This window comes from Papio anubis, chromosome 12 (assembly GCF_008728515.1).
Source record: "Papio anubis isolate 15944 chromosome 12, Panubis1.0, whole genome shotgun sequence".
Classification (NCBI taxonomy): domain Eukaryota; kingdom Metazoa; phylum Chordata; class Mammalia; order Primates; family Cercopithecidae; genus Papio; species Papio anubis.
Window position 1 is genome coordinate 50,869,076 of NC_044987.1, and position 24,508 is coordinate 50,893,583.

General features: G+C 39.6%; 1 protein-coding gene across 9 annotated transcripts in view; it reads right to left on the reverse strand.

Annotated features, from left to right (window-relative positions):
• The window catches only part of ANKRD42 (ankyrin repeat domain 42), a 187,395-nt gene that overhangs the window by 127,237 nt on the left and 35,650 nt on the right, over positions 1-24,508 (reverse strand). For 8 of the 9 annotated variants that reach the window (XR_637595.4, XM_031653071.1, XM_009187029.4 and 5 more), the window contains 3 exons: positions 12,996-13,101; positions 8,269-8,444; positions 3,559-3,685 (listed from right to left, as the gene is read on the reverse strand). Coding sequence is in view for 7 of the 9 variants with exons in the window: in XM_031653071.1 (XP_031508931.1) it covers positions 3,559-3,685; positions 8,269-8,444; positions 12,996-13,101 (409 nt within the window). In the remaining 2 variants the exon portion in view is untranslated. Of the gene's footprint in view, positions 1-3,558; positions 3,686-8,268; positions 8,445-12,995; positions 13,102-24,508 lie in introns of those variants that run through there. The other variant, XR_004177427.1, reaches the window with a different exon arrangement.

Sequence of the window (24,508 nt, forward strand, 5' to 3'; positions counted from 1 at the left end):
AATTGCTTGAGCCTAGGAGTTCAAGACCAGCCTGGGCAACATAGTGAGACCCCCATCTCTACCCCCAAAAACATTTTTTTAAAAATTATCTGCGGTGATGCACACCTGTAGTCCCAGCTACTTGGGAAACTGAGGTGGGGGGATCCCTTGAGCCCAAGAGGTCAAGGCTGCAGTGAGCTGTGATCATACCACTGCACTCCAGCCTGGGTGACAGAGTGAGACCCTTTCTAAAAAAAGAAAAAGGAGAGGGACAGTAGTGTGAGTCAGAGACATAAAAGAGAACCAGAGTAAATAAGACCTTTTAAATCATAGTAAAGACTTTGGCTTTTATGCTGAAGGAAATGGGAAGCCACTGGAGGGTCCGAGCAGAAAAATGGCACAATCTGACCTGTAATGATTGCCCTGGATACTGTTTTAATATGATTACAATAGATATGATATGATTACCCTGTTTTAATATGATTACTCTGGATACTGTGTTGAGAATAGACTACAGGGTAGGGGAGTGGGGGATATGAAGGCAGGGACAGGAAGTAGGAGACCGATCAGGAGGATGTCGCAATAATCCAGACAAGAGGAGATGTAATTTGAACCAGGATTTTTCTACCTTATGGCTGGATGGTGAGGGGAAACAGAATTCCCAAGGCATGTTAGGTTGGGTCCCGGAAGGGCAATCTAAGAATATACAGTAGTAGCTCTGGTACAAAAGTGAGTAAGGTTAAGATTGGGGATAGAGAGGAAGAATGTCAATTGTGGAAGTCTAGAAGTTCGGCAAATAAGAAGGGAATATCATCCCCAGGACAGAGTAACACAAATATGTTTTATTGTATTGAGAGATTGGTCTAACTGATGGACAACAACAAAAATCAAAAGATATCCCTCAAGCCAATACTTGTCCAGTTTTTCTTTACAACTATATCCAAGATCAGGAGTTTGTACCCAAAGAATAAATGTCTTAAGATGCACTTAACACAGCGAGGTGTGGTGGCTCATGCCGGTAATCCCAACACTTTGGGAGGCCGAGGCAGGTGAATCACTTGAGGCCAGAAATTTGAGACCAGCCTGGCCAACATGATGAAACTGTATCTCTACTAAAAATGAAAAAAAAAAAAAAGTCAGTGTGGTGGCTCACGCCTGTAATTCCAGCACTTTGGGAGGCTGAGGTGGGCAGATCACCTAAGGTCAAGAGTTCAAAACCAGCCTGGCCAACATGGGTTTCCCTACAAAAATACAGAAATTAGCTGGGCATGATGGCATGATGGCAGGTGCCTGTAATCCCAGCTACTTGGGAGGCTGAAGCGGGAGAACTGCTTGAACCCGAGAGGTGGAGATGGTGAGCTGAGATCACACCATTGTACTCCAGCCTGGGAGACAGAGCGAGACTCAGTCTCAAAAAAAACAAAAACAAAAACAAAAACAAAACAAAACAAAAAAAAGATGCACTTAACGCAAAGTGGAGAACAAATGCTAGAGAAGAATTAAAACTCACTCAGGGTGGAATTTAGAAGAAACACTGCCATCTCAGCTGATATGAAAATGCATTCTGGCATAAACATAAAGCAATTTTTTTTAAAAACTCTGTTCAAAAATCACTTACATTAATAATATTTCACACTGAGCGACTAATCCATAACTAGTCAACTAAAAGTTCCATTAAAGACTATTAAAATTATAATGATCTTAAACAGGGTTAGAATCATAGACTTAGGCTCAAATCCTGGCTCTACCCCCTCTGTGACTTTACCCAAGTTACTTAACCTCTATATTAAGTCTTGGTGTCCTAATCCGTATAGCTCATGGAGTTGTGAGGATTGCCTGAGATAAAGTATGTAAGGGGCTTCTCTGGTGCATAGCATATAGTAGTGCTTAGAAGTAATACAAATAGCTGTAGTGGTAGTATAGTAATCTGCTTTAGAAGAAAAGTAAAGGAAACCAAAATTTAAAGCTCATTAGTAGGAAATAATTTTTCCACCATGAAGTACTTTTCTAGACTACAAGGAATCTAAGAACTTTCAGCTAGGCTCTTAGACCAAGGTTAACACTAAAAAAAATTCTACATCTCAAAACACTTCAAACAATGTAGAGGCAGTGGACAGCCACCTATACGATATGATTTGTGAGATACCAAGAAAGCCCCTGATTTAAAACAAACAAACAAAAAAAATCAGTCTGCCACAGCTTCCTAGTGTCTAAAATCAAAATCACATCAAGAAGTAGTTTCAGTTAATAGGGTAGCAGGGAAAAAAAAAACAGAAAAAAGAGTATTTTGGCCTAATGTTTTGCCTTCTGTTTAAATTCCCAAGTACCTATCCATGGAAGAATGACACATTAATCCTTATATTATTTTTTATTTTCTTTCTTTTAAACTAGAGCCAAATGTCAGCTTAACTACATTAATCCTTATCAAAGATTTAGATGTTACTCTGAATACAGTTAGCAGACCTCTTTCAGAGCTAGATTCGGAAGTGGGTGGAAAAAGGGAAACAGGCAGTTCTAAGAGTGTGACGGAACAAGACACAACCAAAGGAAAGGGCAGGAAAAGCAGAGAACAAAGAAGGGAATCCATGTGTGGTTCTCTTTCCGGACCCATGTTTGATTAAATCTAAAGTTTCCTCTCCTATCTCTTTCTGTTCCCTGTCCATTCTGGAAAGCAGATAGACAAGCAGAGAGACAGTAGGATGAAAGAAGCTCACAGCATCCTCTATCCCAGCAGCTATTAACTACAGTAGTCCCTCAGTATCAAAGAGGAATTGGTTCCAGGAAGCCCCAGACACCAAAATCCATGGATGCTAAGTCCCTTACATTAAAATGGTACAGTACATATGTATCTGCATATAATCTATATGCATTCTCCTGTATACTTTGAATCATCTCTAGATTACTTATTGTAGTAGTATACAATAAGTTGTTGTAGCACATTATTTAGGGAATAATAACAAGGAAAAAAAAGTCTATAATGTTCAGCAAAGACACAACCATAGTTTTTTTTTTTTCCCTGATTATTGTATCTCCAAGTTTGGTTGCATCCACGATGTGGAGCCCACAGATACAGAGAGCCAACTGCAATTAGAGAGGTACCCATCATCCAGAGAGCCAATTTAGGGTGCAGGAAGTGAAAGGTAGAGACAACCATCCACTTGCTCACTGCCTCTAGATGCAAGAGCATTCTCTGATGGGTACTATAATCAGTGAACATAAGACCTAGTCTCAGATTTATGAATGGGCAGTGTAGCCTGATGGAAATGTTCAGAGACTACATTAGAATGTCAGTTTTGCAAGATGAAGAGAGTTCTGGAGATTGGTTGCACAACGATGGGAACGTACTTAACACTACTGAATGGTATACTTAAAAATGGTTAAGATAGTAAATTTTATGTGTATTTTATCACAATTATTTAAAAATCTTAACTCCTTTGCCATCTGGAGGCTTAGGAGAAAAGCAGGATGGAACCTAACACCCTTTGGCAAGATGAAAGAAAAAGTTGCTGATGAACAAACCCTCACATGGCATTTACAGAGGTATTTAAAAACAAATCATTAAAGTTTTGAGGACATTACTTTTCAGACTCGAGCTGTTCTTTCTTCTGCTTTAAATCTTCTTCTGTTATGCCTCCCAAGTGTTTGTAGTTGCTCTCGGCAATTTCCAGGAGGTGCCTCAATTCTACAATTTTCTTGTAAGCTCTCACTGCAAAACAGAGTTGAATAGGAACCTAGTTAGACATATAACAGCTCATGTGTCCACTGGGTGCTGGTCTTCTTGAGCATATTCTTCCTCTAGACTAGTGTCTGTATGGTTTGGAGAGGGGGTGGAGGAAGGTTGGTATATACAAAGAAGGATAAATATAAGTAACAGAATACTAAAATGAGCATGCGATGAAATACCTAAATGGAGGATTCTTTCCCTGCTACTGGAGCATGTATCAGGTTGTTATGACTATTAATGCTATGAACAAGAAGGTTTTAAAAGACCAGCAGTATTGGCCAGGCACGGTGGCACAGGCCTGTAATCCCACCACTTGGGGAGGCCGAGGTGGGTGGATCACCTGAGGTCAGGAGTTCGAGACCAGCCTGGCCAACGTGGTGAAATCCCGTCTCTACAAATAATAAAAAAAGTAGCCAGTGTGGTGGTGCATGCCTGTAATCCCAGCTACTCACGAGGCTGAGGCAGGAAAATCACTTGAACCCAGGAGGCGGAGGCTGCAGTGAGCTGAGACCATGCCACTGCACTCCAGCCTGAACAACAGAGCAAGACTCTGTCTCAAAAAAAAAAAAAAAAAAAAAGACTAGCAGTGTTTTCGGACTAATGGTGGATTACAGGACCACGTGCAATCTACTATGTAACAGAAAATTAGAAAAACTGAAATAAGTACCAGCCACAAATTTTGTGATTGGTCACTTGTAGCACCTATGCAAGAGAATAGTAAGAGAAGGAAGTATATTGAGAGATACTCTGAACTATTCTCCAACTATCAGAACCATGACATCTCCATCTTTTATGGCAGTGGTTCTCTATCTGGGGTGATTTTCTTCCTCAAGGGTCATTTGGCAACCTCTGAATAAGTTTTGCTTGTCACAGCTTGGGAGTGGGAACAGGGAGGTGCTGCTGGCATCTAGTAGGCGAAGGCTCAGGATGCTACTAAACATCTCACAGTGCACAGAAAACCCTGCCTCAACAAAATAATTATCTGGCCCAAATTGTCAAGAGTATAGAAGTTGAGAAACTCTGCTTTACAGGACCAGCTTAGCAAATCACAGCCTCTTCTTCCTAACACCAATGATTTATCTACCAACAGGTTAGAGCTGCAGGTTCTAAACTGCATACACCTGAATCAAATGGGATGCTTTTTAAAAATGTATGTGCTTGAGCCCCATTCCAGACCTACAAATTCAAGAATATGTACTTAATAAAAGCTCCTCGGTCAGGAGCAGTGGCTCACGCCTGTAATCCCAGCACTTTGGGAGGCGGATCACTTGAGGTTGGGAGTTCAAGACCAGTCTGGCCAACATGGTGAAACCCCGTCTCTACTAAGAATACAAAAATTAGCTGGATGTGGTGGCACATGCCTGTAATCCCAGCTACTCGGGAGGCTGAGGCAGAAGAATCACTTGACCCCGGGAGATGAAGGTTGCAGCGAGCCGAGGTCATGCCACTGCACTCCAGCCTGGGCAACAGAGTGAGACTTTGTCTCAAAAAAAAAAAAAAAAAAAAAGGGCAGCCAGGTGCGGTGGCTCACCCCTGTAATCCCAGCACTTTGGGAGGCCAACGCGGGCAGATCACGAGGTCAAGAGATTGAGACCATCCTGGCTAACACGGTGAAACCCTGTCTCTACTAAAAATACAAAACAAAATTAGCCGGGCGTGGTGGCAGGTGCCAGTAGTCCCAGCCACTCAGGAGGCTGAGGCAGGAGAATCACTTGACCCCGGGAGATGAAGGTTGCAGCGAGCCGAGGTCATGCCACTGCACTCAAGCCTGGGTGACAGACCGAGACTCTGTCTCAACAACAACAAAAAAAGGCTCCTCAGACAATTCTAAAGGGCAGATGGGTTTGGGAACCACCATAACCACTAGTAAGAAGGTAGAGGGGATTAAGATAAAAAATGTCAGAAAAGAGTGAAAGAGCAGTATTTAGCTTATATAATAATTTCTTTATTATTTGAAAGTCTGTGTTTTGTAAAGCCTGTTCTATGGGGTCCTCAGAGGCAAGAACTAAGATTAATTGGAATTAGCTCCAGGAAGAAAGATTTCAATTCAACAAAAGAGGAAGTTTCCAATGAAAACAATAAAAATCATGTATTTATGCAGTGTCTGTGATGTCGAGATACTACACTAAGTACCTTATACATTTTAATCCTCACAGAGAAGAAATGCTTCTCAGAAGAAGACATACACACAGCCAACAAGCATATGAAAAAATGCTCAACATCAGTAATCAATAGAGAAATGCAAATCAACACCACAGTGAAATGCCATCTCACATCAGTTAGAATGGCTATTATTAAAAAGTCAAAAAACAACAGATGCTGGGGAGGTTGTGGAGAAAAGAGAACATTTATACACTGCTGTTAGGAGTGTACGTTAGTTCAACCATTGTGGAAAGCGGTTTGGCAATTTCTCAAAGAACTCAAAACAAAATTAACACATGACCCAGCAACCCCACTATTGGTATGTACCCAAAGGAATATATATCATAGTATATTCATACTATATTCACACTATATTCATACTAGAAAGACACATGCACACATATGTTCATCGCAGCACTATTCACATAGCAAAAACATAGCATCAACCTAAATGTCCATCAACAGAAGACTGGATAAAGAAAATGTGGTGTGGCCGGGCACGGTGGCTCATGCCTGTAATCCCAGCACTTTGGGAGGCCAAGATGGGCAGATCACAAGGTCAGGAGTTCAAGACCAGCCTGACCAACATGGTGAAACCCCATCTCTACTAAAAATTCAAACATTAGCTGGCCATGGTGGCACACACCTGTAGTCCCAGCTACTCGGTAGGCTGAGGCAGGAGAACCACTCGAACCCGGGAGGTGGAGGTTGCAGTGGGCAAGATCGCACCACTGTACTCCAGCCTGGTGACAGAGTAAGACTCTGTCTAAAAAAACAAAACAAAACAAACAAGAAAAAACTTACTACCATTCACCGAATTCCCCAGGCCAGAAATCTGTCATCCTTGATTACCCTCTTTTTCTAACACCTCATAGCCACATCTATCAGCAAATCCTATCATCTTTCTCTTCTAAATACACCCAAATCTCACCACTTCTCATTATCCCCATCATCTCCACTCTAGTCCAAGCCATAAACAACTCTCTCCTGAACTATAGCCATAGCCCCCTAACTGATTTCCCTGCTTCCACTCTTGCCCTATGAAGGAAAATGGGCTTTCCACAACACCAGAAATCTGGGGGCAAAAACAGTCAAGGCCAACAAGATCTTGGCTTGGCTTTCACTCTATCTTCCCAACAAGGTATGATCTTACTGATGCTGATTTTTTTCAAGAACCAGGATATATATATAAATATTGCCTTAAACGAACACATAGAATGTTAATGTAAGCTCTTCTTAAATGGTGATGAAAGCCTCTAGTATAAAAAGGCGGAAGCAAAACAAGAATGGAGATATCCCATATCACTGGTAATTACAGGCCTACATCAGGAACTCCAGGAGCCCAGGAAATCTGTGCAGATATTCTACATCTGCTCTTGTACAATTCTAATTTAGTATCCTTGGCATCAGGATATAATTATATCAGGAACTTCATCCAACCTTATATAGTTAGGTGGAGTATGTTCTTTTCCCACCTAATTCATACCCCATATGAAATGCTATGCTCTTGTCCACCTCCTAGTCTATCACCCACTCAACAGGTAGAGTGACACTGTTTTTAAATGTGAATCAGATCACATCATTCCCCACCCTGAATCCCAACAATAGCTTTCTATTTAAAATAAAATTTATATGCGGAGATTTTGTAGTGAAAAACGAGGAAAAATGAACAAATAAAAATCTAAAACTAAAATCCTTATTAGGCCCTAAATAATCTGACTGGGTCCCTGCTTACCTTTCAAACCTGTCACCACTTTCTTAGGGATTCTACTCAAGCCACACTAACCATTCTCAATGCTACATAATGGCCTTTACATGCACTGCTCCCTCTGCTGGCATGTTCTTCCAAGATCTTAATATGACTCATTCTCATCACTCAGGTCTCTGCTCAAACATCACCACCTCAGAGAGGCCTAATGACTTTCTTATCTATAGCACCACTCTACCCTATTTTCTTTATATATCTATTTTCTTATCAATTATTTATCACCCTCCCCCTGACTACCACCATTCAAATGAAGTTCCTTTGTATTGTTCACCATTATTTCAATACCTACAACAGTGTCTGGCACATAGTAGACAATAAATATTTGTTGCTATTATTATCTATAACAATCATTTGCCAACTAACCATGGAAATCCTTGAGATGTCTCTTTCCCTGTTTCCTTGATCCACTAAAGAAAATACTTGAGTATTTTCTTATATAACTTTCTACCCCCTGAGGGACAGAGGTTATGTCTTATACTTTTTATATGTTCAACAACCCTAGTACAAAAACTTATATTAGTTCTGGTTCCTGCAAAAATATCAAATTATTTTACTTGTAGGCAGTATTTGTCTTTAGAATAGTTTCCAAACTTGTGGTAAAAAGTGGCTATGTTATTTCTGAAAGGATAAATCACAACAGAGGCAGCATACTTACTTCTGGCATCTGTTTTATCCAAGTCACTCAGACATAAATCATCCTTGGCATCAGTGCTTCCCTCAACACCATGTCTTATAAAATATTTCACATCATTTTCATCAATTTCATTTTCATCATCTATATCATATTTCTGTAGCTCCTCTAACAGCTTCACTGCTGCCAAATGGGCAAACCTGTAGAAAAGAATCAATAACTAACCAGATCCACAATCTTCCTGAAACTGAAACTGCAGCTTGCACTTAACTTAGGGAATCACACTCTGTACACTCTGCCATCAATCCACTCACCAGGCAAGGAGCCAAAATCTGAAGGTCAGTGACAATTTGACATACATTCAACTATATGAGAAACTTAGTTACTTGACACTAAGGACAATTATTCATATTAAACACTGATTCCATAATTTTTACTGGCAAAGATACACTGGGAATGGAGATCCAATATCAAAGGAATATGTGGTATGCTCTCAAGCAGAGCTGCTCAACTGAATAGAAGACCCAGAACCACCCTCCTTGATTACCTACAGTTATTGCCTTTTCTTGGCCTAATTTAGATTATATAATTCATTTTCATTTCAGTTTTAGGGCTAACTATTAATATAGCTCTAGCCCCCTCTATCTTCACCCTTCCTCAAGCCAAAGCATTTGGTATGACTTTGAAATTTAATGAAAAAATAATGACCTTTCCATTCATGTTTTCTAATTCTCCTTAATCTTTCCTGCATCTCTATGAAGGTTCCAGTAAGGTACTCTTAGTTTTGGAGTTGTTGTTGTGATTGTATGTAACCTGCATATTTTTCCACAATTTTTCTAACTGGAATTTTTAATATATTTTCTTACAACTTGAAGAATTACTAAACATAAAAATCTTAAATCCTGTTTTCTTATATTTACATAACCAAACACGCACATTACCTTCTACCAGGTACTGCATATCATTAAAGACATAGTAATAAACATATGCAGGAAGTTGTAAGGTTTATAGAATTCATTATCTCTACTACTAGGTTGTAATTTCACAACTGTCATTTACTGAGTGCTTACTTTATGCTAGATTCAAAGTTATATCTAAAATAACACTACACCCACACCAAGCATTTTGGTGCATGGGAAAAAAATGTGGGCCCAGAAATTATGGAAAACTTCAGATACACCTATAGTATTCAATCACCTATTTGATGTTGATACAAAAATATACAAATAGATCAATGGATAAAATAGTTCAGAATTAAGCCCACACATACATTGAGAACTGATTTTGACAAAGGCAGTGTAGAAATGATAGTCTTTTAAACAAATAGTCTAGAACTGGATATCCATATGCAAAAAAAGAACTTGGACTCATACTTCGTATCATATACAAAAATTAACTCAAAATGATCACAGACCCCAATATAAAAGCTAACACTATATAACTTCTAAAAGAAAACATAAAAGAAAAATTTTATGACTTTGTGTTAATCAGACTTCTTTAGATATGACACCAAAATCATAATCCATAAAAGGATAAATTAGTAAGAAATTTTGCTCTTCAAAGACATTAAGAGAATGAAAAAATAAGATACAACTGGTAAGAAAGGGAAATCTTTGCAAAGCATATATCTGAGAAAGAACTAGTATCCAGAATATACAAAGAACCTTTAAAACTCAACATCAAGAAAACAATTCAATTTTTTAAAGTGGGCAAAAGATCTGAATAATCACTTCATCGAAGAAAATATACAGATGGCAAGTATGTATATTTAAAAGATGCTCAAAATCATTTTTCATTAGAAAATGCAAATTAAAACCACAATGAGCTACCACTACATACCTATTTCATTACTGGAATTAAAAAAAAGACCCTAACAATACCAAATGACGGTGAGAATGTGGAACAACAGAAACTGACATCCATTGCTGACAGAAATGCAATTTTTTTTTTTTTTTTTTTTGAGATGGAATCTCGCTCTGTCACCCAGGCTGGAGTGCAGTGGCGCGATCTCAGCTCACTGCAAGCTCCACCTCCTGGGTTCACGCCATTCTCCTGCCTCAGCCTCCCGAGTAGCTAGGACTACAGGTGTCCGCCACCACGCCCAGCTAATTTTTTGTATTTTTAGTAGAGATGGGGTTTCACCATGTTAGCCAGGATGGTCTCGATCTCCTGACCTCAAGATCCGCCCGCCTCAGCTGCCCAAAGTGCTGAGAGTACAGGCGTGAGCCATCGCGCCAGGCCAGTTTCTTTTTTTGAGGGTCTAGCTCTGTGGACCAGGTTGGAGTGCAGTGGTGCAATCTAGGCTCACCACAACCTCCTCCTCCTGGCTTCAAGCAATTCTCCTGCCTTAGCCTCCCAAATAGTAGCTGGGACTACAGGTGCATGCCGCCACACCCAGCTAATTTTTTTATTTTATTTTATTCTATTCTATTCTATTCTATTTATTTATTTATTGAGATGGGGTTTCGCTCTTGCTGCCCAGGCTGTGGTGCAATCTCGGCTCATGGCAACCTCCACCTCCTGGGTTCAAGCAATTCTCCTGCCTCAGCCTCCCGAGTAGCTGGGATTACACGCATGCACCACCATGCTTGGCTAATTTTGTATTTTTAGTAGAGACGGAGTTTCTCCATGTTGGTCAGGCTGACCTCGAACTCCCGACCTCAGGTGATCTGCCCACCTCAGCCTCCCAAAGTGCTGGGATTACAGGCGTGAGCCACCATGCCCAGCCTGAATTTTTCTTTTTTAGTAGAGATGGGGTTTCACCATGTTGGCCAGACAGGTCTCAAACTCCTCACCTCAAGTGATCCACTGCCTTGGCCCCCCACAGTGCTGGGATTTCAGGCATGAGCCACCGCGCCCAGCCCCTAGAAACGCAAATCTGTATGGCCACTTTGGAAGGCACTTTGGCAGTTTGTTATAAAATTAAACATACACTTTGCATATGGCCCAATAATCCTACTCATAGATTTACCAAACAATTAAAAACATGTTAACACAAAAACCTGTATAGGAATGTTTACAGCAGCTTTATTCATAACCACCAAAAAATGATACAATCAAAATGCCCTTCAACCTGTGAGTGGATAATCGAATTATGGAATGCTATGGAATTCTACTCAGCTGTTAGAAGGAAATGAACTACAATCAAGATGTCCTTCAACCTGTGAGTGGATAATTGTACTATGGAATACTATGGAATTCTACTCATCTGTAAGAAGGAAATGAACTGCTAATACACATAGATGAATCTCAAAATAATTATGTTGAGTGAAAGAAGCCAGACATAAATATATATTGTATGATTCCATTTATATAAAACTCTAGAAAATGCAAACTAATCTACAGTGACAGGAAGCAGATCAGTGGGAGCAGTCAAAGGGAGAGAGATTATAAAGTGGCAGGAGACTTTGAGGGTGATGAATATGTTCACTATCTTAATTGTGGTAATGGTTTCACAGGATATGCATATATCAAAACTCATCAGTTGTACCGTACAAATATATGCATTTTATTGTATGTCAATTATACCTTAATAAAGTCATTTTAAACCAATAAAATAGACTTGAGTTGATAATGATCCCAGGTACATGGTACAACAAAACCACACTCCAAGGCATCAAAGAAATTCCATAAACAAAATTGTAGGGAACATGAGCTCACAAACAAAAGTTGCATGGCAACTTAGCAAATGATTGGACCACAGCATACTGTCAAGCCTCATCTGCCATTGTTAGCCCATACTCCTAGTTTAGATTCCAGCTTTCTACTCCACATGCAGTTCTTCAAACATACAAGGTGTTATCTTACAACTCCTCCTTAGGTTTACACTTATGCTTACAAGTATCAACATAAATGTTTCTTCCTCAAAAAAAAAAGTTTTTTTCTTTGACCTCTATCTAAATTCCGTCCCCATGCAGTTTCCTTCATAACTTTTACCATCCTCTGTATTAAAGTTTCTCCCTTACAACTTTCCAACAGAAAGACTTTTTTCTATGTTCTTAGTGTACCTTACACATACCATGTAATACAGTATAATGATTAGAATTAATAAGAATTTTATTTGCATATTTCTCTCTCCACAATACTGTAAGCTCCTTGAGGGCAGTGACTGTGTCTTCTCCCCTTTGTATTTCTACCACTAATCACAGAACTTGGAACATGGTAAATATATGGGAAGCTGAATGAAAAAACAACCAAATGAACAAACAGATGGACTAAATATTTCTTGAGAACCTAACTTGAATGAGCTGGCTATGTTTAATAATACGTGCTATATTTAATTCAGATGTAAACTGCAAAATATGTTTCAAAATCCATGTCATTTATTTTTCTATTATTAATGCTATTTATTTTTATCACATAGCATTTCTTAACAGGGAATGCTACAGGCATTTGGATGGGACAAATAGTGCATTACTGTTCTGAGCACTGCAGAATATTTAGCATTCCTAGACCTGACCTCCAGTTGGTGAAGGTCTCCTGACCTCCAGTTGGGGGTCTCCTTCCCCAGCATTTCCAAAGACCCCTCCCATGAGAAAAGGGGAAAATATTACCTCCCAGTTGAGAATTACTGCTTTAAAGAGAAAAGCTGATATAATGATGGCTGTAAATTCAGCTTGAAAATTGTCATTCCATCTATATTTGATTGAGTCCTCTAAAATTCCATCAAATCTTCAGAGATTTTTGAGTCCAAGAAAGTATATGCAAAAGTTTAAAAGCAAAAGAAAGGAGTAAAGAAGACAGATTTATACCTCTTTGCCACATCACTGGGTCTCTCCCCTGCTTTGTTGGTAATATTACTGTCTGCTCCCATTTTAATTAACCATTGCAAACACTCTATGTGGCCTTGTCCAGCAGCTGTTCAAAAAAAGGAAAAAGAACAGGAATTACAAAAAAGTTATAAGTAACAATTTTCTAAAATTTTGGATAGTACCATTATAGAGTACTTACCTAAGTATTGATCCTTGCAGTAACTGGCAAAAGTACGTTGGGCAAATATTATTTTCTCTATTTCACTTACTAATTCATTAGACAAACATTTAATCAACTGTGTTCAGGCCCCATACAGATAATTTTACATACGGATATAAAAGCTGAAACTCAAAAAGTTTTTTTATGTATTTATTTAAAATCACACAGCTAGTAAAAAGTAGTTTGAAACTAGAACCCAGGCTTTTCTAATACTATCCAGCACTTATCTCCTACTATAAATAGCTTCTAACCAATCTTGTATTTCACAAGAACGTGAGCACATTCTAACCATAAGAACCTACACAGACTTCAAAAAGTCTTGCTTCAGCATATATTTATATGATAGATGTATGGTATATATGTATTCTTCTGATTCTTACAACTCAAAATTTATAGGCCTGTAAAACCACACTTGATTACCTCAACTGTTTACCACCTTTGTCCAAATCTTTACCTCAAAACACATGCTGTCTTTATTTTCACCTTCACAACTCTGCTTAATGTGTCTTCCCACCTAAAGCCAATCACTCAACAATGTGCTCATTTAACCTGTAACTATTCTTCTTTATCCACCTTGAAACTCAAGGAAGCTGAAGAAAACAAACGGAATAGACTTAAAAGAAAGACTTGAGTTTAAGTCTTTTAAACAATAAGATGTGAGGACAAGGCTGTAATCTTCATATCCCCAGAACACAGCAAGTGGCTGCAACTTATAGACCCTCAATAAATGTCTAAATAGAGTTGATGAGTGAATGAATACATTTAAAAAATGAAATCTCAGCTCTGCTATTACTAGCTATATATCTAACCTCAGTCAAGCCACCTGACTTCTCTAAACATCAATTTCCTCATCTTTTACATAGATGATTATTTCATAAGCAAAGCACACTGCTGCTTTATAAAACTGCAGTAAGGATTAAATGTGATAAGAGCTTTTCACTCTGTAAAGTAGTATATAAACATCAGGTATTATTACCAAATCCCTATGAACAGTTCCTCAATAATTTGATCCTTAGCAACTTCTTCACCCTTCAATTCCTATTCCTATGACATGTATTTTAACAACCTAATTATTTTTTGCCATTAATTGCATCCTATCTTAAAAGAAATCTCTAGTTCTTTTATGGTATAATTATGTAACTCTTTAACAGTAAGGTCCAGATCTCATTTTGGCTCACAGTACAGGCACGTGGTTGGTGCTGAATATGTATACATGACCTTGCAAAATGAATCAAAGAGCGAGAACTTTTGGTATTTATTTGGTGCTTTAAAAAGCAAACCCACCTCCATTACTGGCAACAGAGAGGACACAGAGCAATATCAAGGGACTAAACAACCCTATCACTACAGTCCCACAGCCCAGCTGGCAAGTCTGTAAGAACTCTTGTTCTGTTGTCCTCTGCCTCAGAGCCATCTGCCAAATTACAGGCTGGCTTCTGCAGAGTCTGGGGCTTCTCTCTTTCCCACAGAGTCTGGGGCTTCTCTCTCTCCTACAGCCTATCTAACCCACTAACACAGAAACTTCACAATTTCTCAGACTTCTATTAATAACCCCACTTTAGACAAAAATGGCAACATATTGATCTTTCTGTCATTAAGAGTCACAAAATCATATTTATGAGCATGGATAATGCTGAATTTTACAAGACAGAATGAATTTAGCCCAACATTTCATTTTATCACATGGGAAATGTTTAAAAACAGGAGGGAGGGAGGTTAAGTTATATATCTACAATGAAATGCAATAAAAGGATTTACCTAAGATTTTTACTGAATATTGATTAGGATATGTTGACTAATTTGACCAATGTTTTATAAGGAACAAGACAAAATTATACAGGTGTTAGAAATTTTTAAGAAATGACTTGAAATAATTATGATTTAAGAGCAAGTTTAAAAAGGGGAAGTCATAGATCTAAACAATTATTAAATAACTAAGAAGAATGCCTCAATAATAAATACCACAGCTTATCTCCTAAATGCAATTAAAACTAAAGGAAAAGGCAGTCTGACAAAATGTGAGAAACATGAATTAAATTATAAACAGATATCAACTTTTATATGACCAATTTTAGTACAGTATAAACATACAGATGGTACCCAAGAAAAGGCTAATGTCTTAATGTACTTCTGAATGACTGGAGGATCAATGAAAAAATTAAGAAGGAAGTTGAAAAATTTCTTGAAACACATGATAATGGAAATACAACATACAAAAACCTATGAGATACAGCAAAAGCAGTACTAAGAGGCAATATTGTAGTTTTAAGCGCCTACATCAAAAAAGAGAAAAAACTTCAAATAAAAAATCTAATGAGGCCAGGCACTGTGGCTCATGCCTATAATCCCAGCACTTTGGGAGGCCGAAGCAGGTGGATCACCTGAGGTCAGGAGTTCGAGAGCAGCCTGGCCAACATGGTGAAACCCTGTCTCTACTAAAAACACAAAAATTAGTCGGGCATGGTGGTGTGTGCCTGTAATCCCAGCTACTCGGGAGGCTGAGTCAGGGGAATTGCTTGAACCTGGGAGGTGGAGGTTGTACTGAGCCAAGATCGCACCACTGCATTCCAGCATGGGTGACACAGTGAGACTCCATCTCAAAACAAACAAACAAAAAATCTAATGATGCATCTTAACAAGAATACCAAGAGTAAGCCAAACCCAAAATTAGTAAAAGAAAAGAAACAATAAAGATCAGAGCAGAAATAAATGAAATTAAAATGAAGAAAACAATGCAAAAGATCAATGAAACAGCTGAGTATTTTTTTGAAGAGTTAAACAAAACTGACAAACCTTTATCCAGACTAACTAAGAAAAAAAGAGAGAAGATCCAAACAAATAAAATCAGAAATGAAAATTAGATATTACAACTGATACTGCAGAAATTCAATGGCTCATTAGTGGCTACTCTGAGTAACTATATACCAATAAATTGGAAAATCTAGAAGAAATAAATTCTTAGACACATCCGACCTACCAAGATTGAACCGGGAAGAAACCCAAAACTTGAACAGACCAATAATGAGTAATGATATCAAAGCCATAATAGAAAGTCTCCCAGTAAAAAAAAAAAAAAAAGCCAAGAACCTGATGGCTTCACTGCTGAATTCTATCAAACATTTAAAGAAGAACTAATACCAATCCTACTCAAACTATTCTGAAAAATATAAGGGAAAGGAATACTTCCAAACCCATTCTACAAGGCCAATATTACCCAGACTCCAAAACCAGACAAAGACACATCAAAAAATAAAACTACAAGCCAATATATCTGATGAATATTGATGCAAAAATCATCAACAAAATACTAGCAAACCAAATCCAACAATACATTAGAAAGATCATTTCATCATCACCAAGCAAGATTTATCCCGCGATGCACAGATGATTCAACATATGCAAATCAATCAATATGATACATACCGATAGAATGAAGAACAGAAACCATATGATCATTTCAACTGATGCTGATAAAAGCACCTGACAAAATTCAACATCCCTTCTTAATAAAAACCCTCAAAAACTGGGTGTAGAAGGGACATACCTCACCATAATAAAAGTCATATATGACAGACCTACAGCTAGTATACTACTGAATATGAAAGCCCTTCCTTTAAGACCTGGAACACAAGGATGCCCACTTTCTATTATTCAAAACAGTACTGGAAGTCCCAGCTAGAGCAATCAGACAAGAGAAAGAAACAAAGGGCATCCAAATTGGAATGGAAGAAGTCAAATTATCCCTGTTTACTAATGATATAACCTTATACTTGGAAAAACCTAAAGACCCCACACAAAAAGACCTATTAGAATTGATAAGCAAATTTAGTAAAGTTGAAATCAACATACAAAAATCAGTAGCATTTCTATATGCCAACACTGAACAATCCAAAAAAGAAATCAAAAAAGTAATCCCATTTATAATAGCCATAAATAAAATTAAATACCTAGGAATTAACCAAAGAAGTAAGGGATTTATATAGTGAAAACTATAAAACATTGATGAAAGAAACTGAAGAGGGTATCAAAAAATGGAAAGATATTCCATGTTCATGGACTGGAAGAATCAATATTGTTAAAATGTCCATACTATTCAAAACAATCTACAGATTCATTGCAATCCCTATCAAAATACCAATGATATTCTGCACAGAAATAGAAAAAAAAAAAAAAAAAAAACCTAAAATTTATATGGAACCACAAAAGACCCAGAATAGCCAAAGCTATCTTAAGCAAAAAGAACAAAACTGAAGGAATCACATTACCTGATTTCAAATTATACTATAGAGCTATAGTAACCAAACAGCATGATACTGGCATAAAAACAGACACATAAACCAATGGAACAGAATAGAAAACCCAGAAACAAACACACCTACAGTGAACTCATTTTTGACAAAGATGCCAAGAACATACACTGGGAAAAAGAAAGTCTCTTCAATAAATGGTGCTGGAAAAAAACTGGATATCCATATGCAGAAGAAAAAAACCAGACCCCTATCTCTCACCAGATACAAAAATCAAGTCAAAATGGAATAAAGACTTAAATCTAGGACCTCAAACTATGAAACTACTAAAAGAAAACATTGGGGAAACTCTCCAGGACATTGGTCTGGAGAGTTTTGAGCAACACCCCACAAGCACAGGCAACCAAAGCAAACATGGACAAATGGGATCACATCAAGTTAAAAAGCTTCTGCACTGCAAAGGAAACAATCAACCCACAAAGTGAAGAGATAACCCACAGAATGGGAGAAAATATCTGCAAACTACCCATCCAACAAAGGATTAATAACCAAAATACATAAGAAACTCAACTCAATAGGAAAAACTCTAACAATCTGATTGTTTGTTGTTGTTGTTGTTGTTGTTGTTGTTGTTACAGAGTCTCGCTCTGTCACCCAGGCTGGAGTGCAGTGGCGAGATCTTGGCTCACTGCAAGCTCCACCTCCCGGGTTCACGTCATTCTCCTGTCTCAGCCTCCCAAGTAGCTGGGACTATAGGCACCCGCCACCACGCCCGGCTAATTTTTTGTATTTTTAGTAGAGACAGGGTTTCACCGTGTTAGCCAGGATGGTCTTGACCTCCTGACCTCATCATCCGCCCGCCTCGGCCTCCCAAAGTGCTGGGATTATAGGCATGAGCCACCGTGCCCAGACCAATAATCTGATTTTTAAATGAGCAAAAGATCTGAACAGACATTTCTAAAAGAAGACATGCAAATGGCAAACAGACACATGAAAAGGTACTCAGCATCATGGATCATCAAAGAAATGAAATCGAAACTACAAATAAGATATCATCTCCCCCCCAGTTAAAATGACTTATATCCAAAAGGCAGGCAATAACAAACGCTGGTGAGGATGTGGAGAAAAGGGAACCCTCGTACACTGTTGGTGAGAATGTAAATTTGTACAGCCACCATGAAGAACAGTTTGGAGGTTCCTCAAAAAACTAAAAATAGAGCTACCACACAATCCAGCTATCCCACTGCCGGGTATATGCCCAAAAGAAAGGAAATCAGTATATCACCTTCACTCCTATGTTTGTTGCAGCACTGTTCACAATAGCTAAGATTTGGAAGATTTGGAAACAATCTAAGTGTCCACCAACAGATAAATGGATAAAGAAATGTGGTACATATACACAATGGAGTACTAATCCGCCATAAAAAAAAAAAAAGACTAAGATTAGCCGGGTGCAGTGTTTCACACCTATAATACCAGCACTTTGGGAGGCCGAGGCAGGCGGATCACGAGGTCAGGGAAACAAGACCATCCTGGCTAACATGATAAAATCTTGTCTCTACTGAAAATACAAAAAATTAGCAGGGCGTGGTGGCACACCCCTGTAGTCCCAGCTACTCAGAAGGCTGAGGCAGAAGAATTGCTTGAATCCAGGAGACAGAGGTTGCAGTGAGCCGAAATTGCGCCACTGCACTCCAGCCTGGGCGAGAGAGCGAGACTCTGTCTCAAACAACAACATGGATAGAACTGGAGATCATCATGTTAAGTGAAATAAGTCAGGCACACAAAGACAAACTTTGCATGTTCTCAGCTATTTGTGGGATCTAAAAAGCAAAACAATTGATCTCATGGACATAAAGAGTAGAAGGATGGTTACCAGAGACTGGGAAAGGTAGTAGGGGAGTCAGAGGGAGGTAGGGATGGTTAAAGGGTACCAAAAAATAGAAAGCATGGGACTGCATGTAGTGGCTCATGCCTGTAATCCTAGCACTCTGGAAGACCAAGGCAGGTGGATCGCTTGAGTCAGGAGTTCGAGGACAGCCTGGGCAACATGGCAAAACCCTGTCTCTACAAACAATACAAGAAATTAGCCAGGCATAGTAGCATGTGCCTGTAGTCCCAGCTACTCAGGATGCTGAAGTGAGAGGATCCCCTGAGCCCAGGAGGTCAAAACTGCAGTGAGTCGTGATCGCCCCATTGCACTCAAGCCTGGGCAACAGAGCGAGACTATCTGATAGCACAACAGGGTGACTATAGTCAATAATAACTTAATTATACATTTTTAAATAACTAAAAGAAGGTAACTGGATTGTTTATAACACAAAGGATAAATGCTTGAGGGGATGGATACCCCATTCTCCGTGATGTGACTATTTCACGTTCCACGTCTGTATCAAAACATCTCACATACCCCATAAATATATACACCTACTATGTACCCACAAAATTTAAAAAGAAAAAACGATAAATGTCCCCCAACAATGCCCTTTTCCAGCTGTAGTGACTTATAATCCCCCTCCACCACACCATCTGATCCACTTCTAGCCGTGGGTATACTTGATGGATGGACTCATGAAGAGAGGGTGAAAAGTAAACTCTTTTGGCTCCTCATCACGTTCACCTTCCCACCTTCCAATATCTATATTAAAAACACCTTGTTGTTGTAGAACAGTCTCTTTAGAACCTGCTTCCAGATTCCTCATTTCTCTCTCAGTTCAAGTGGTGAAGAAATGACTAGGACAGGCTAAAAACTAGCCATCAATGAAATTTAATTTACTGTCCCCACAAAGATGCACTATGAGCACCATGAGTGAGCCTATCTTTTGCTACTGTGTCTAAATGACACTCCCACACACACATTAGCAATCAAAAACATATCTAGGATATGCAATGGGGACTGTAAAATGGATGTGTTATAGGAGGAATTGTGTTCCCCTCAAAATTCATATGTTGAAGTCCTAAACTCCAGTACCTCAGAATGCAACTGTATTTGGAGACAGGGCCTTTAAAGTGGTAACTAAGGAAAAATAAGGTGATGTAGGTGGGCCCTAATCCAATTTGACTAATTTACTTACAAGAGGAGGAGATCAGGACACAAATATGGTCATGCACAGAGGAAAGACTATGTGAGGGTATAGCAAGAAGGCAGCAGGCCTTCTATAAGCCAAAGAGAGAAGCCTCAAAAGAAACCAAACCTGCTGCCACCTTCATCTCAGACTTCCAGCCTCCAGAATTCTGAGAAAATAAATTTATGTTGTTTAAGCCATCCAGTCTGCAGCATTTTGTTATATCAGCCCTAGTAAACTCATACAGGGGTTTTGCTCCAAGAAACCACATTAAAAAAAAAAAAAACTTGGGGGCGGAGCAAGATGGCCGAATAGGAACAGCTCCAGTCTCCAGCTACCAGCCAGCAACACAGAAGACAGGTGATTTCGCATTCTCAACTGAGGTACTGGGTTCATCTCACTAGGGAGTGCCGTGGCGCGGACAGCTGCTGCAGCCCACCACAGTGACAGAAGCTGAAGCAGTGGGCGAGGCATCACCACCTGGGAAGCACAAGGGGAAGGGAATCCCTTTCCCAGCCAGGGAACTGGAGACACACAACACCCGGTGGGCCAGGGTAACTCCCACCCTAATACTGCTTTTACCAAGGGTCTAGGGAAACGGGCACACCAGGAGATTATATCCACACCCACAGAGGGTCCCATGCCCAGAGAGCCTCCCTCATTACAGTACAGCAGTCTGCCATCTAACTCAAGGCAGCAGCCAGGCTGGGGAGGCACCTGCCCCGCTGGAGGCTTAAGTGGGTAAGTAAACAAAGCCGCTGGGAAGCTCGAACTGGGTGGGAGCCTACAGCAGCTCAAGTAGGCCTGCCTGTGTCTGTAGACTCCACCCTGGGGACAGGGCACAGCTAAAAACAACAACAACAACAACAAAAGGCAGCAGAAACCCCAGCCTGAAATGACTGTGTCTGACAGCTTGAAGAGAGGCAGTGGATCTCCAAATGGAGGTTGAGATCTGAGAACTAACAGATCTGCTCATGGTTCAAGTGGGTCCCTGGACCGAGTAGCCTAATCTGAGCATCCCCACTAGGGCAGACTGACACCCCACACCTCACACGGGTGGAGTACACCCCTGAGAGGAAGCTCTAAAGTAAGAATAGACAGGTACACTCCACTGTTCAGCAATATTCTATCTTCTGCAGCCTCTGCTGCTGATACTCCAGGCAAACAGGGTCTGAGGGACTCAAGCAATTCCAACAGACTTACAGCTGAGGTCATCCTGACTGTTAGAAGGAAAACTAACAACAGGGAGGACACTCCACACTAAAACCAACACCATGACCATGATGTCCCAAAGAGTGCTGGGCAGAAAAGCTGAAATTCAAAAAATAAGAGCATCTCCCCTGCAAAGGAACGCTATTCATCAAGCAGCAACGGATCAAAGCTGGATGGAGAATGACTTGACGAGTGATAAGAGAAGAAGGTCAGTCCATCAAACTCTCAGAGCTAAAGGAGGAATTACATACCCAGCTGCAAAAGAAAACAAAAAACCTAAAGAGTGGAAGAATTGATAACTAGAATAATTAATGCAGAGAAGGCCATAAACAACTGACAGAGATGAAAACCATGTCACTTAGAAATACTGACAAATGCACACAAGTCAGCAACCGAATTGGATCAACTGGAAGAAAGAGTATCAGCAATTGAGGATCAAATGAATGAAATGAAGCGAGAAGAAAAATCTAAAGAAAAAAGAAGAAAAAGAAATGAACAAAGCCTGCAAGAAGTATGGGATTATGTACGTCTGATTCGGGTGCCTGATTCGGGTGCCTGAAAGTGTCTGATTCGGGTGCCTGAAAGTGAGGGGGAAAATGGAACAAAGTTGGAAAACACTCTTCAGGATATCATCCAGGAGAACTTCCCCAACCTACTAGGGCAGGCCAACATTCAAATTCAGGAAATACAGAGAACGCCACAAAGATACTCCTCGAGAAGAGCAACCCCAAGACACATAATTGCCAGATTCACCAAAGTTGAAATGAAGGAAAAAATTTTAAGGGCAGCCAGAGATAAAGGTCGGGTTACCTACAAAGGGAAGCCCATCAGACTAACAGCAGATCTCTCGGCAGATACTCTACAAGCCAGAAGAGAGTGGGGGCCAATATTCAACATTCTTAAAGAAAAGACTTTTCAACCCAGAATTTCATATCCAGCCAAACTAAGTTTCATAAGTGAAGGAGAAATAAAATCCTTTACAGATAAGCAAATGCTGAGAGATTTTGTCACCACCAGGCCTGCCTTACAAGAGACCCTGAAGGAAGCACTAAACATGGAAAGGAACAACCGGTACCAGCCATTGCAAAAACATGACAAAATGTAAAGACCATCGAGGCTAGGAAGAAACTGCATCAACTAACGAGCAAAATAACCAGTTAATATCATAATGTCAGGATCAAGTTCACACATAACAATATTAACCTTAAATGTAAATGGACTAAATGCTCCAATTAAAAGACACAGACTGGCAAACTGGAAAAGAGTCAAGACCCATCAGTTTTACCATGACTTCAGGAAGACCCATCTCATGCAGAGACATACATGAGCTCAAGAATAAAGGGATGGAGGGAAAGATCCTACAAACAAATGGAGAACAAAAAAGCGGGAGTTACAATACTAGTCTCTGATAAAACAGACTTTAAACCATCAAAGATCAAAAGAGACAAAAAGAAGCCATTACATAGTAGTAAGGAATCAATTCAAGGGAAAGGAAGCTAACTATCCTAAATATATAACACTTATTTAGGAGCACCCAGATTCACATAAAAGCAAGTCCTTAGAGACTTACAAAGAGAGAGAGACTTAGACTCCATACAATATCAATGGGAGACGCTTGCTTCAACCACCCTGTCAACATTGACAGATCCAACAAGACAGAGAAATTAACAAGGATATCCAGGGAATTGAACTCATCTCTACACCAAGAAGCGAGACCTAATGAACTATCTACTGGAACTCTCTCACCCCGTCAACCCAAGGATGCCCCAGCACCACATCACACCCATTCCAAAATTGACCCATAATTGGAAGTAAGAAAGCACTCCTCAGCAAATGGCACAGGAGTATAACAAACTGTCCTCCTCCAGACCGCAGTGCAGAAAATCAGAGCTAGAACTCAGGACTAAGAAACTCCAATCAAAACCGCTCAACTACATGGAAACTTCAATAGCCTGCTCCTGAATGACTACTGGGTACATCCACGAGAATGAAGGGCTGAAATAAAGATGTTCTTTGAAACCAATGAGGAACAAAGTACAGCAATACAAATCTCCTGGGGACACATTTAAAACAGTGTAGAGATTTATAGCACTAAATGTCACACAGAGAGAGAAATACAAGAAGAGATCTAAAATTGACATCTAACATCTGATTAAAAGAACTAGGAAGCAGAGCAAACACATTCAAAATAGCAGAGAACTAAGAGAGAGAAATAAAGATCGACAGGGAACCCCAGAAGGAAACAGAGACACAAAAACCCTCCAAAAATCAATGAATCCAGGCTGGTTTTGAAAAGATCAACAAAATTGATAGACATGTAGGAACTAATAAGAAAGAAAAGAGAAGAATCAAATAGGCCTGTAAAGCTAGTAAAGGGGATATCACCCACCAAACCCCACAGAAATACAAGAGCTACCATCTAGAGAATACTGCAAGCACCTCTATGCAAATAAGCTAGAAATCTAGAAATGGAATGCTTCCTGGACATACACTGTCCCAAGACTAGAACCAGGAAGCTGAATCCTGAATAGACCAATATCCAGGCTCTGAAACTGAGGCAGTGATTAATAGCCCTACCAACCAAAAAGTCAGGACAGAGCTGGATTCACAGCTGAATTCTACCAGAGGTACAAAGGAGGAGCTAAAGTACCATTCCTTCTGAGCTATTCCAATCAATAGAAAAGAGAATCCTCCCTAGCACTCATTTTATGAGGCCAACATCATCTTGATACCAAAACCTGGCAGAGACACAACAAAAAAGAGAAATTT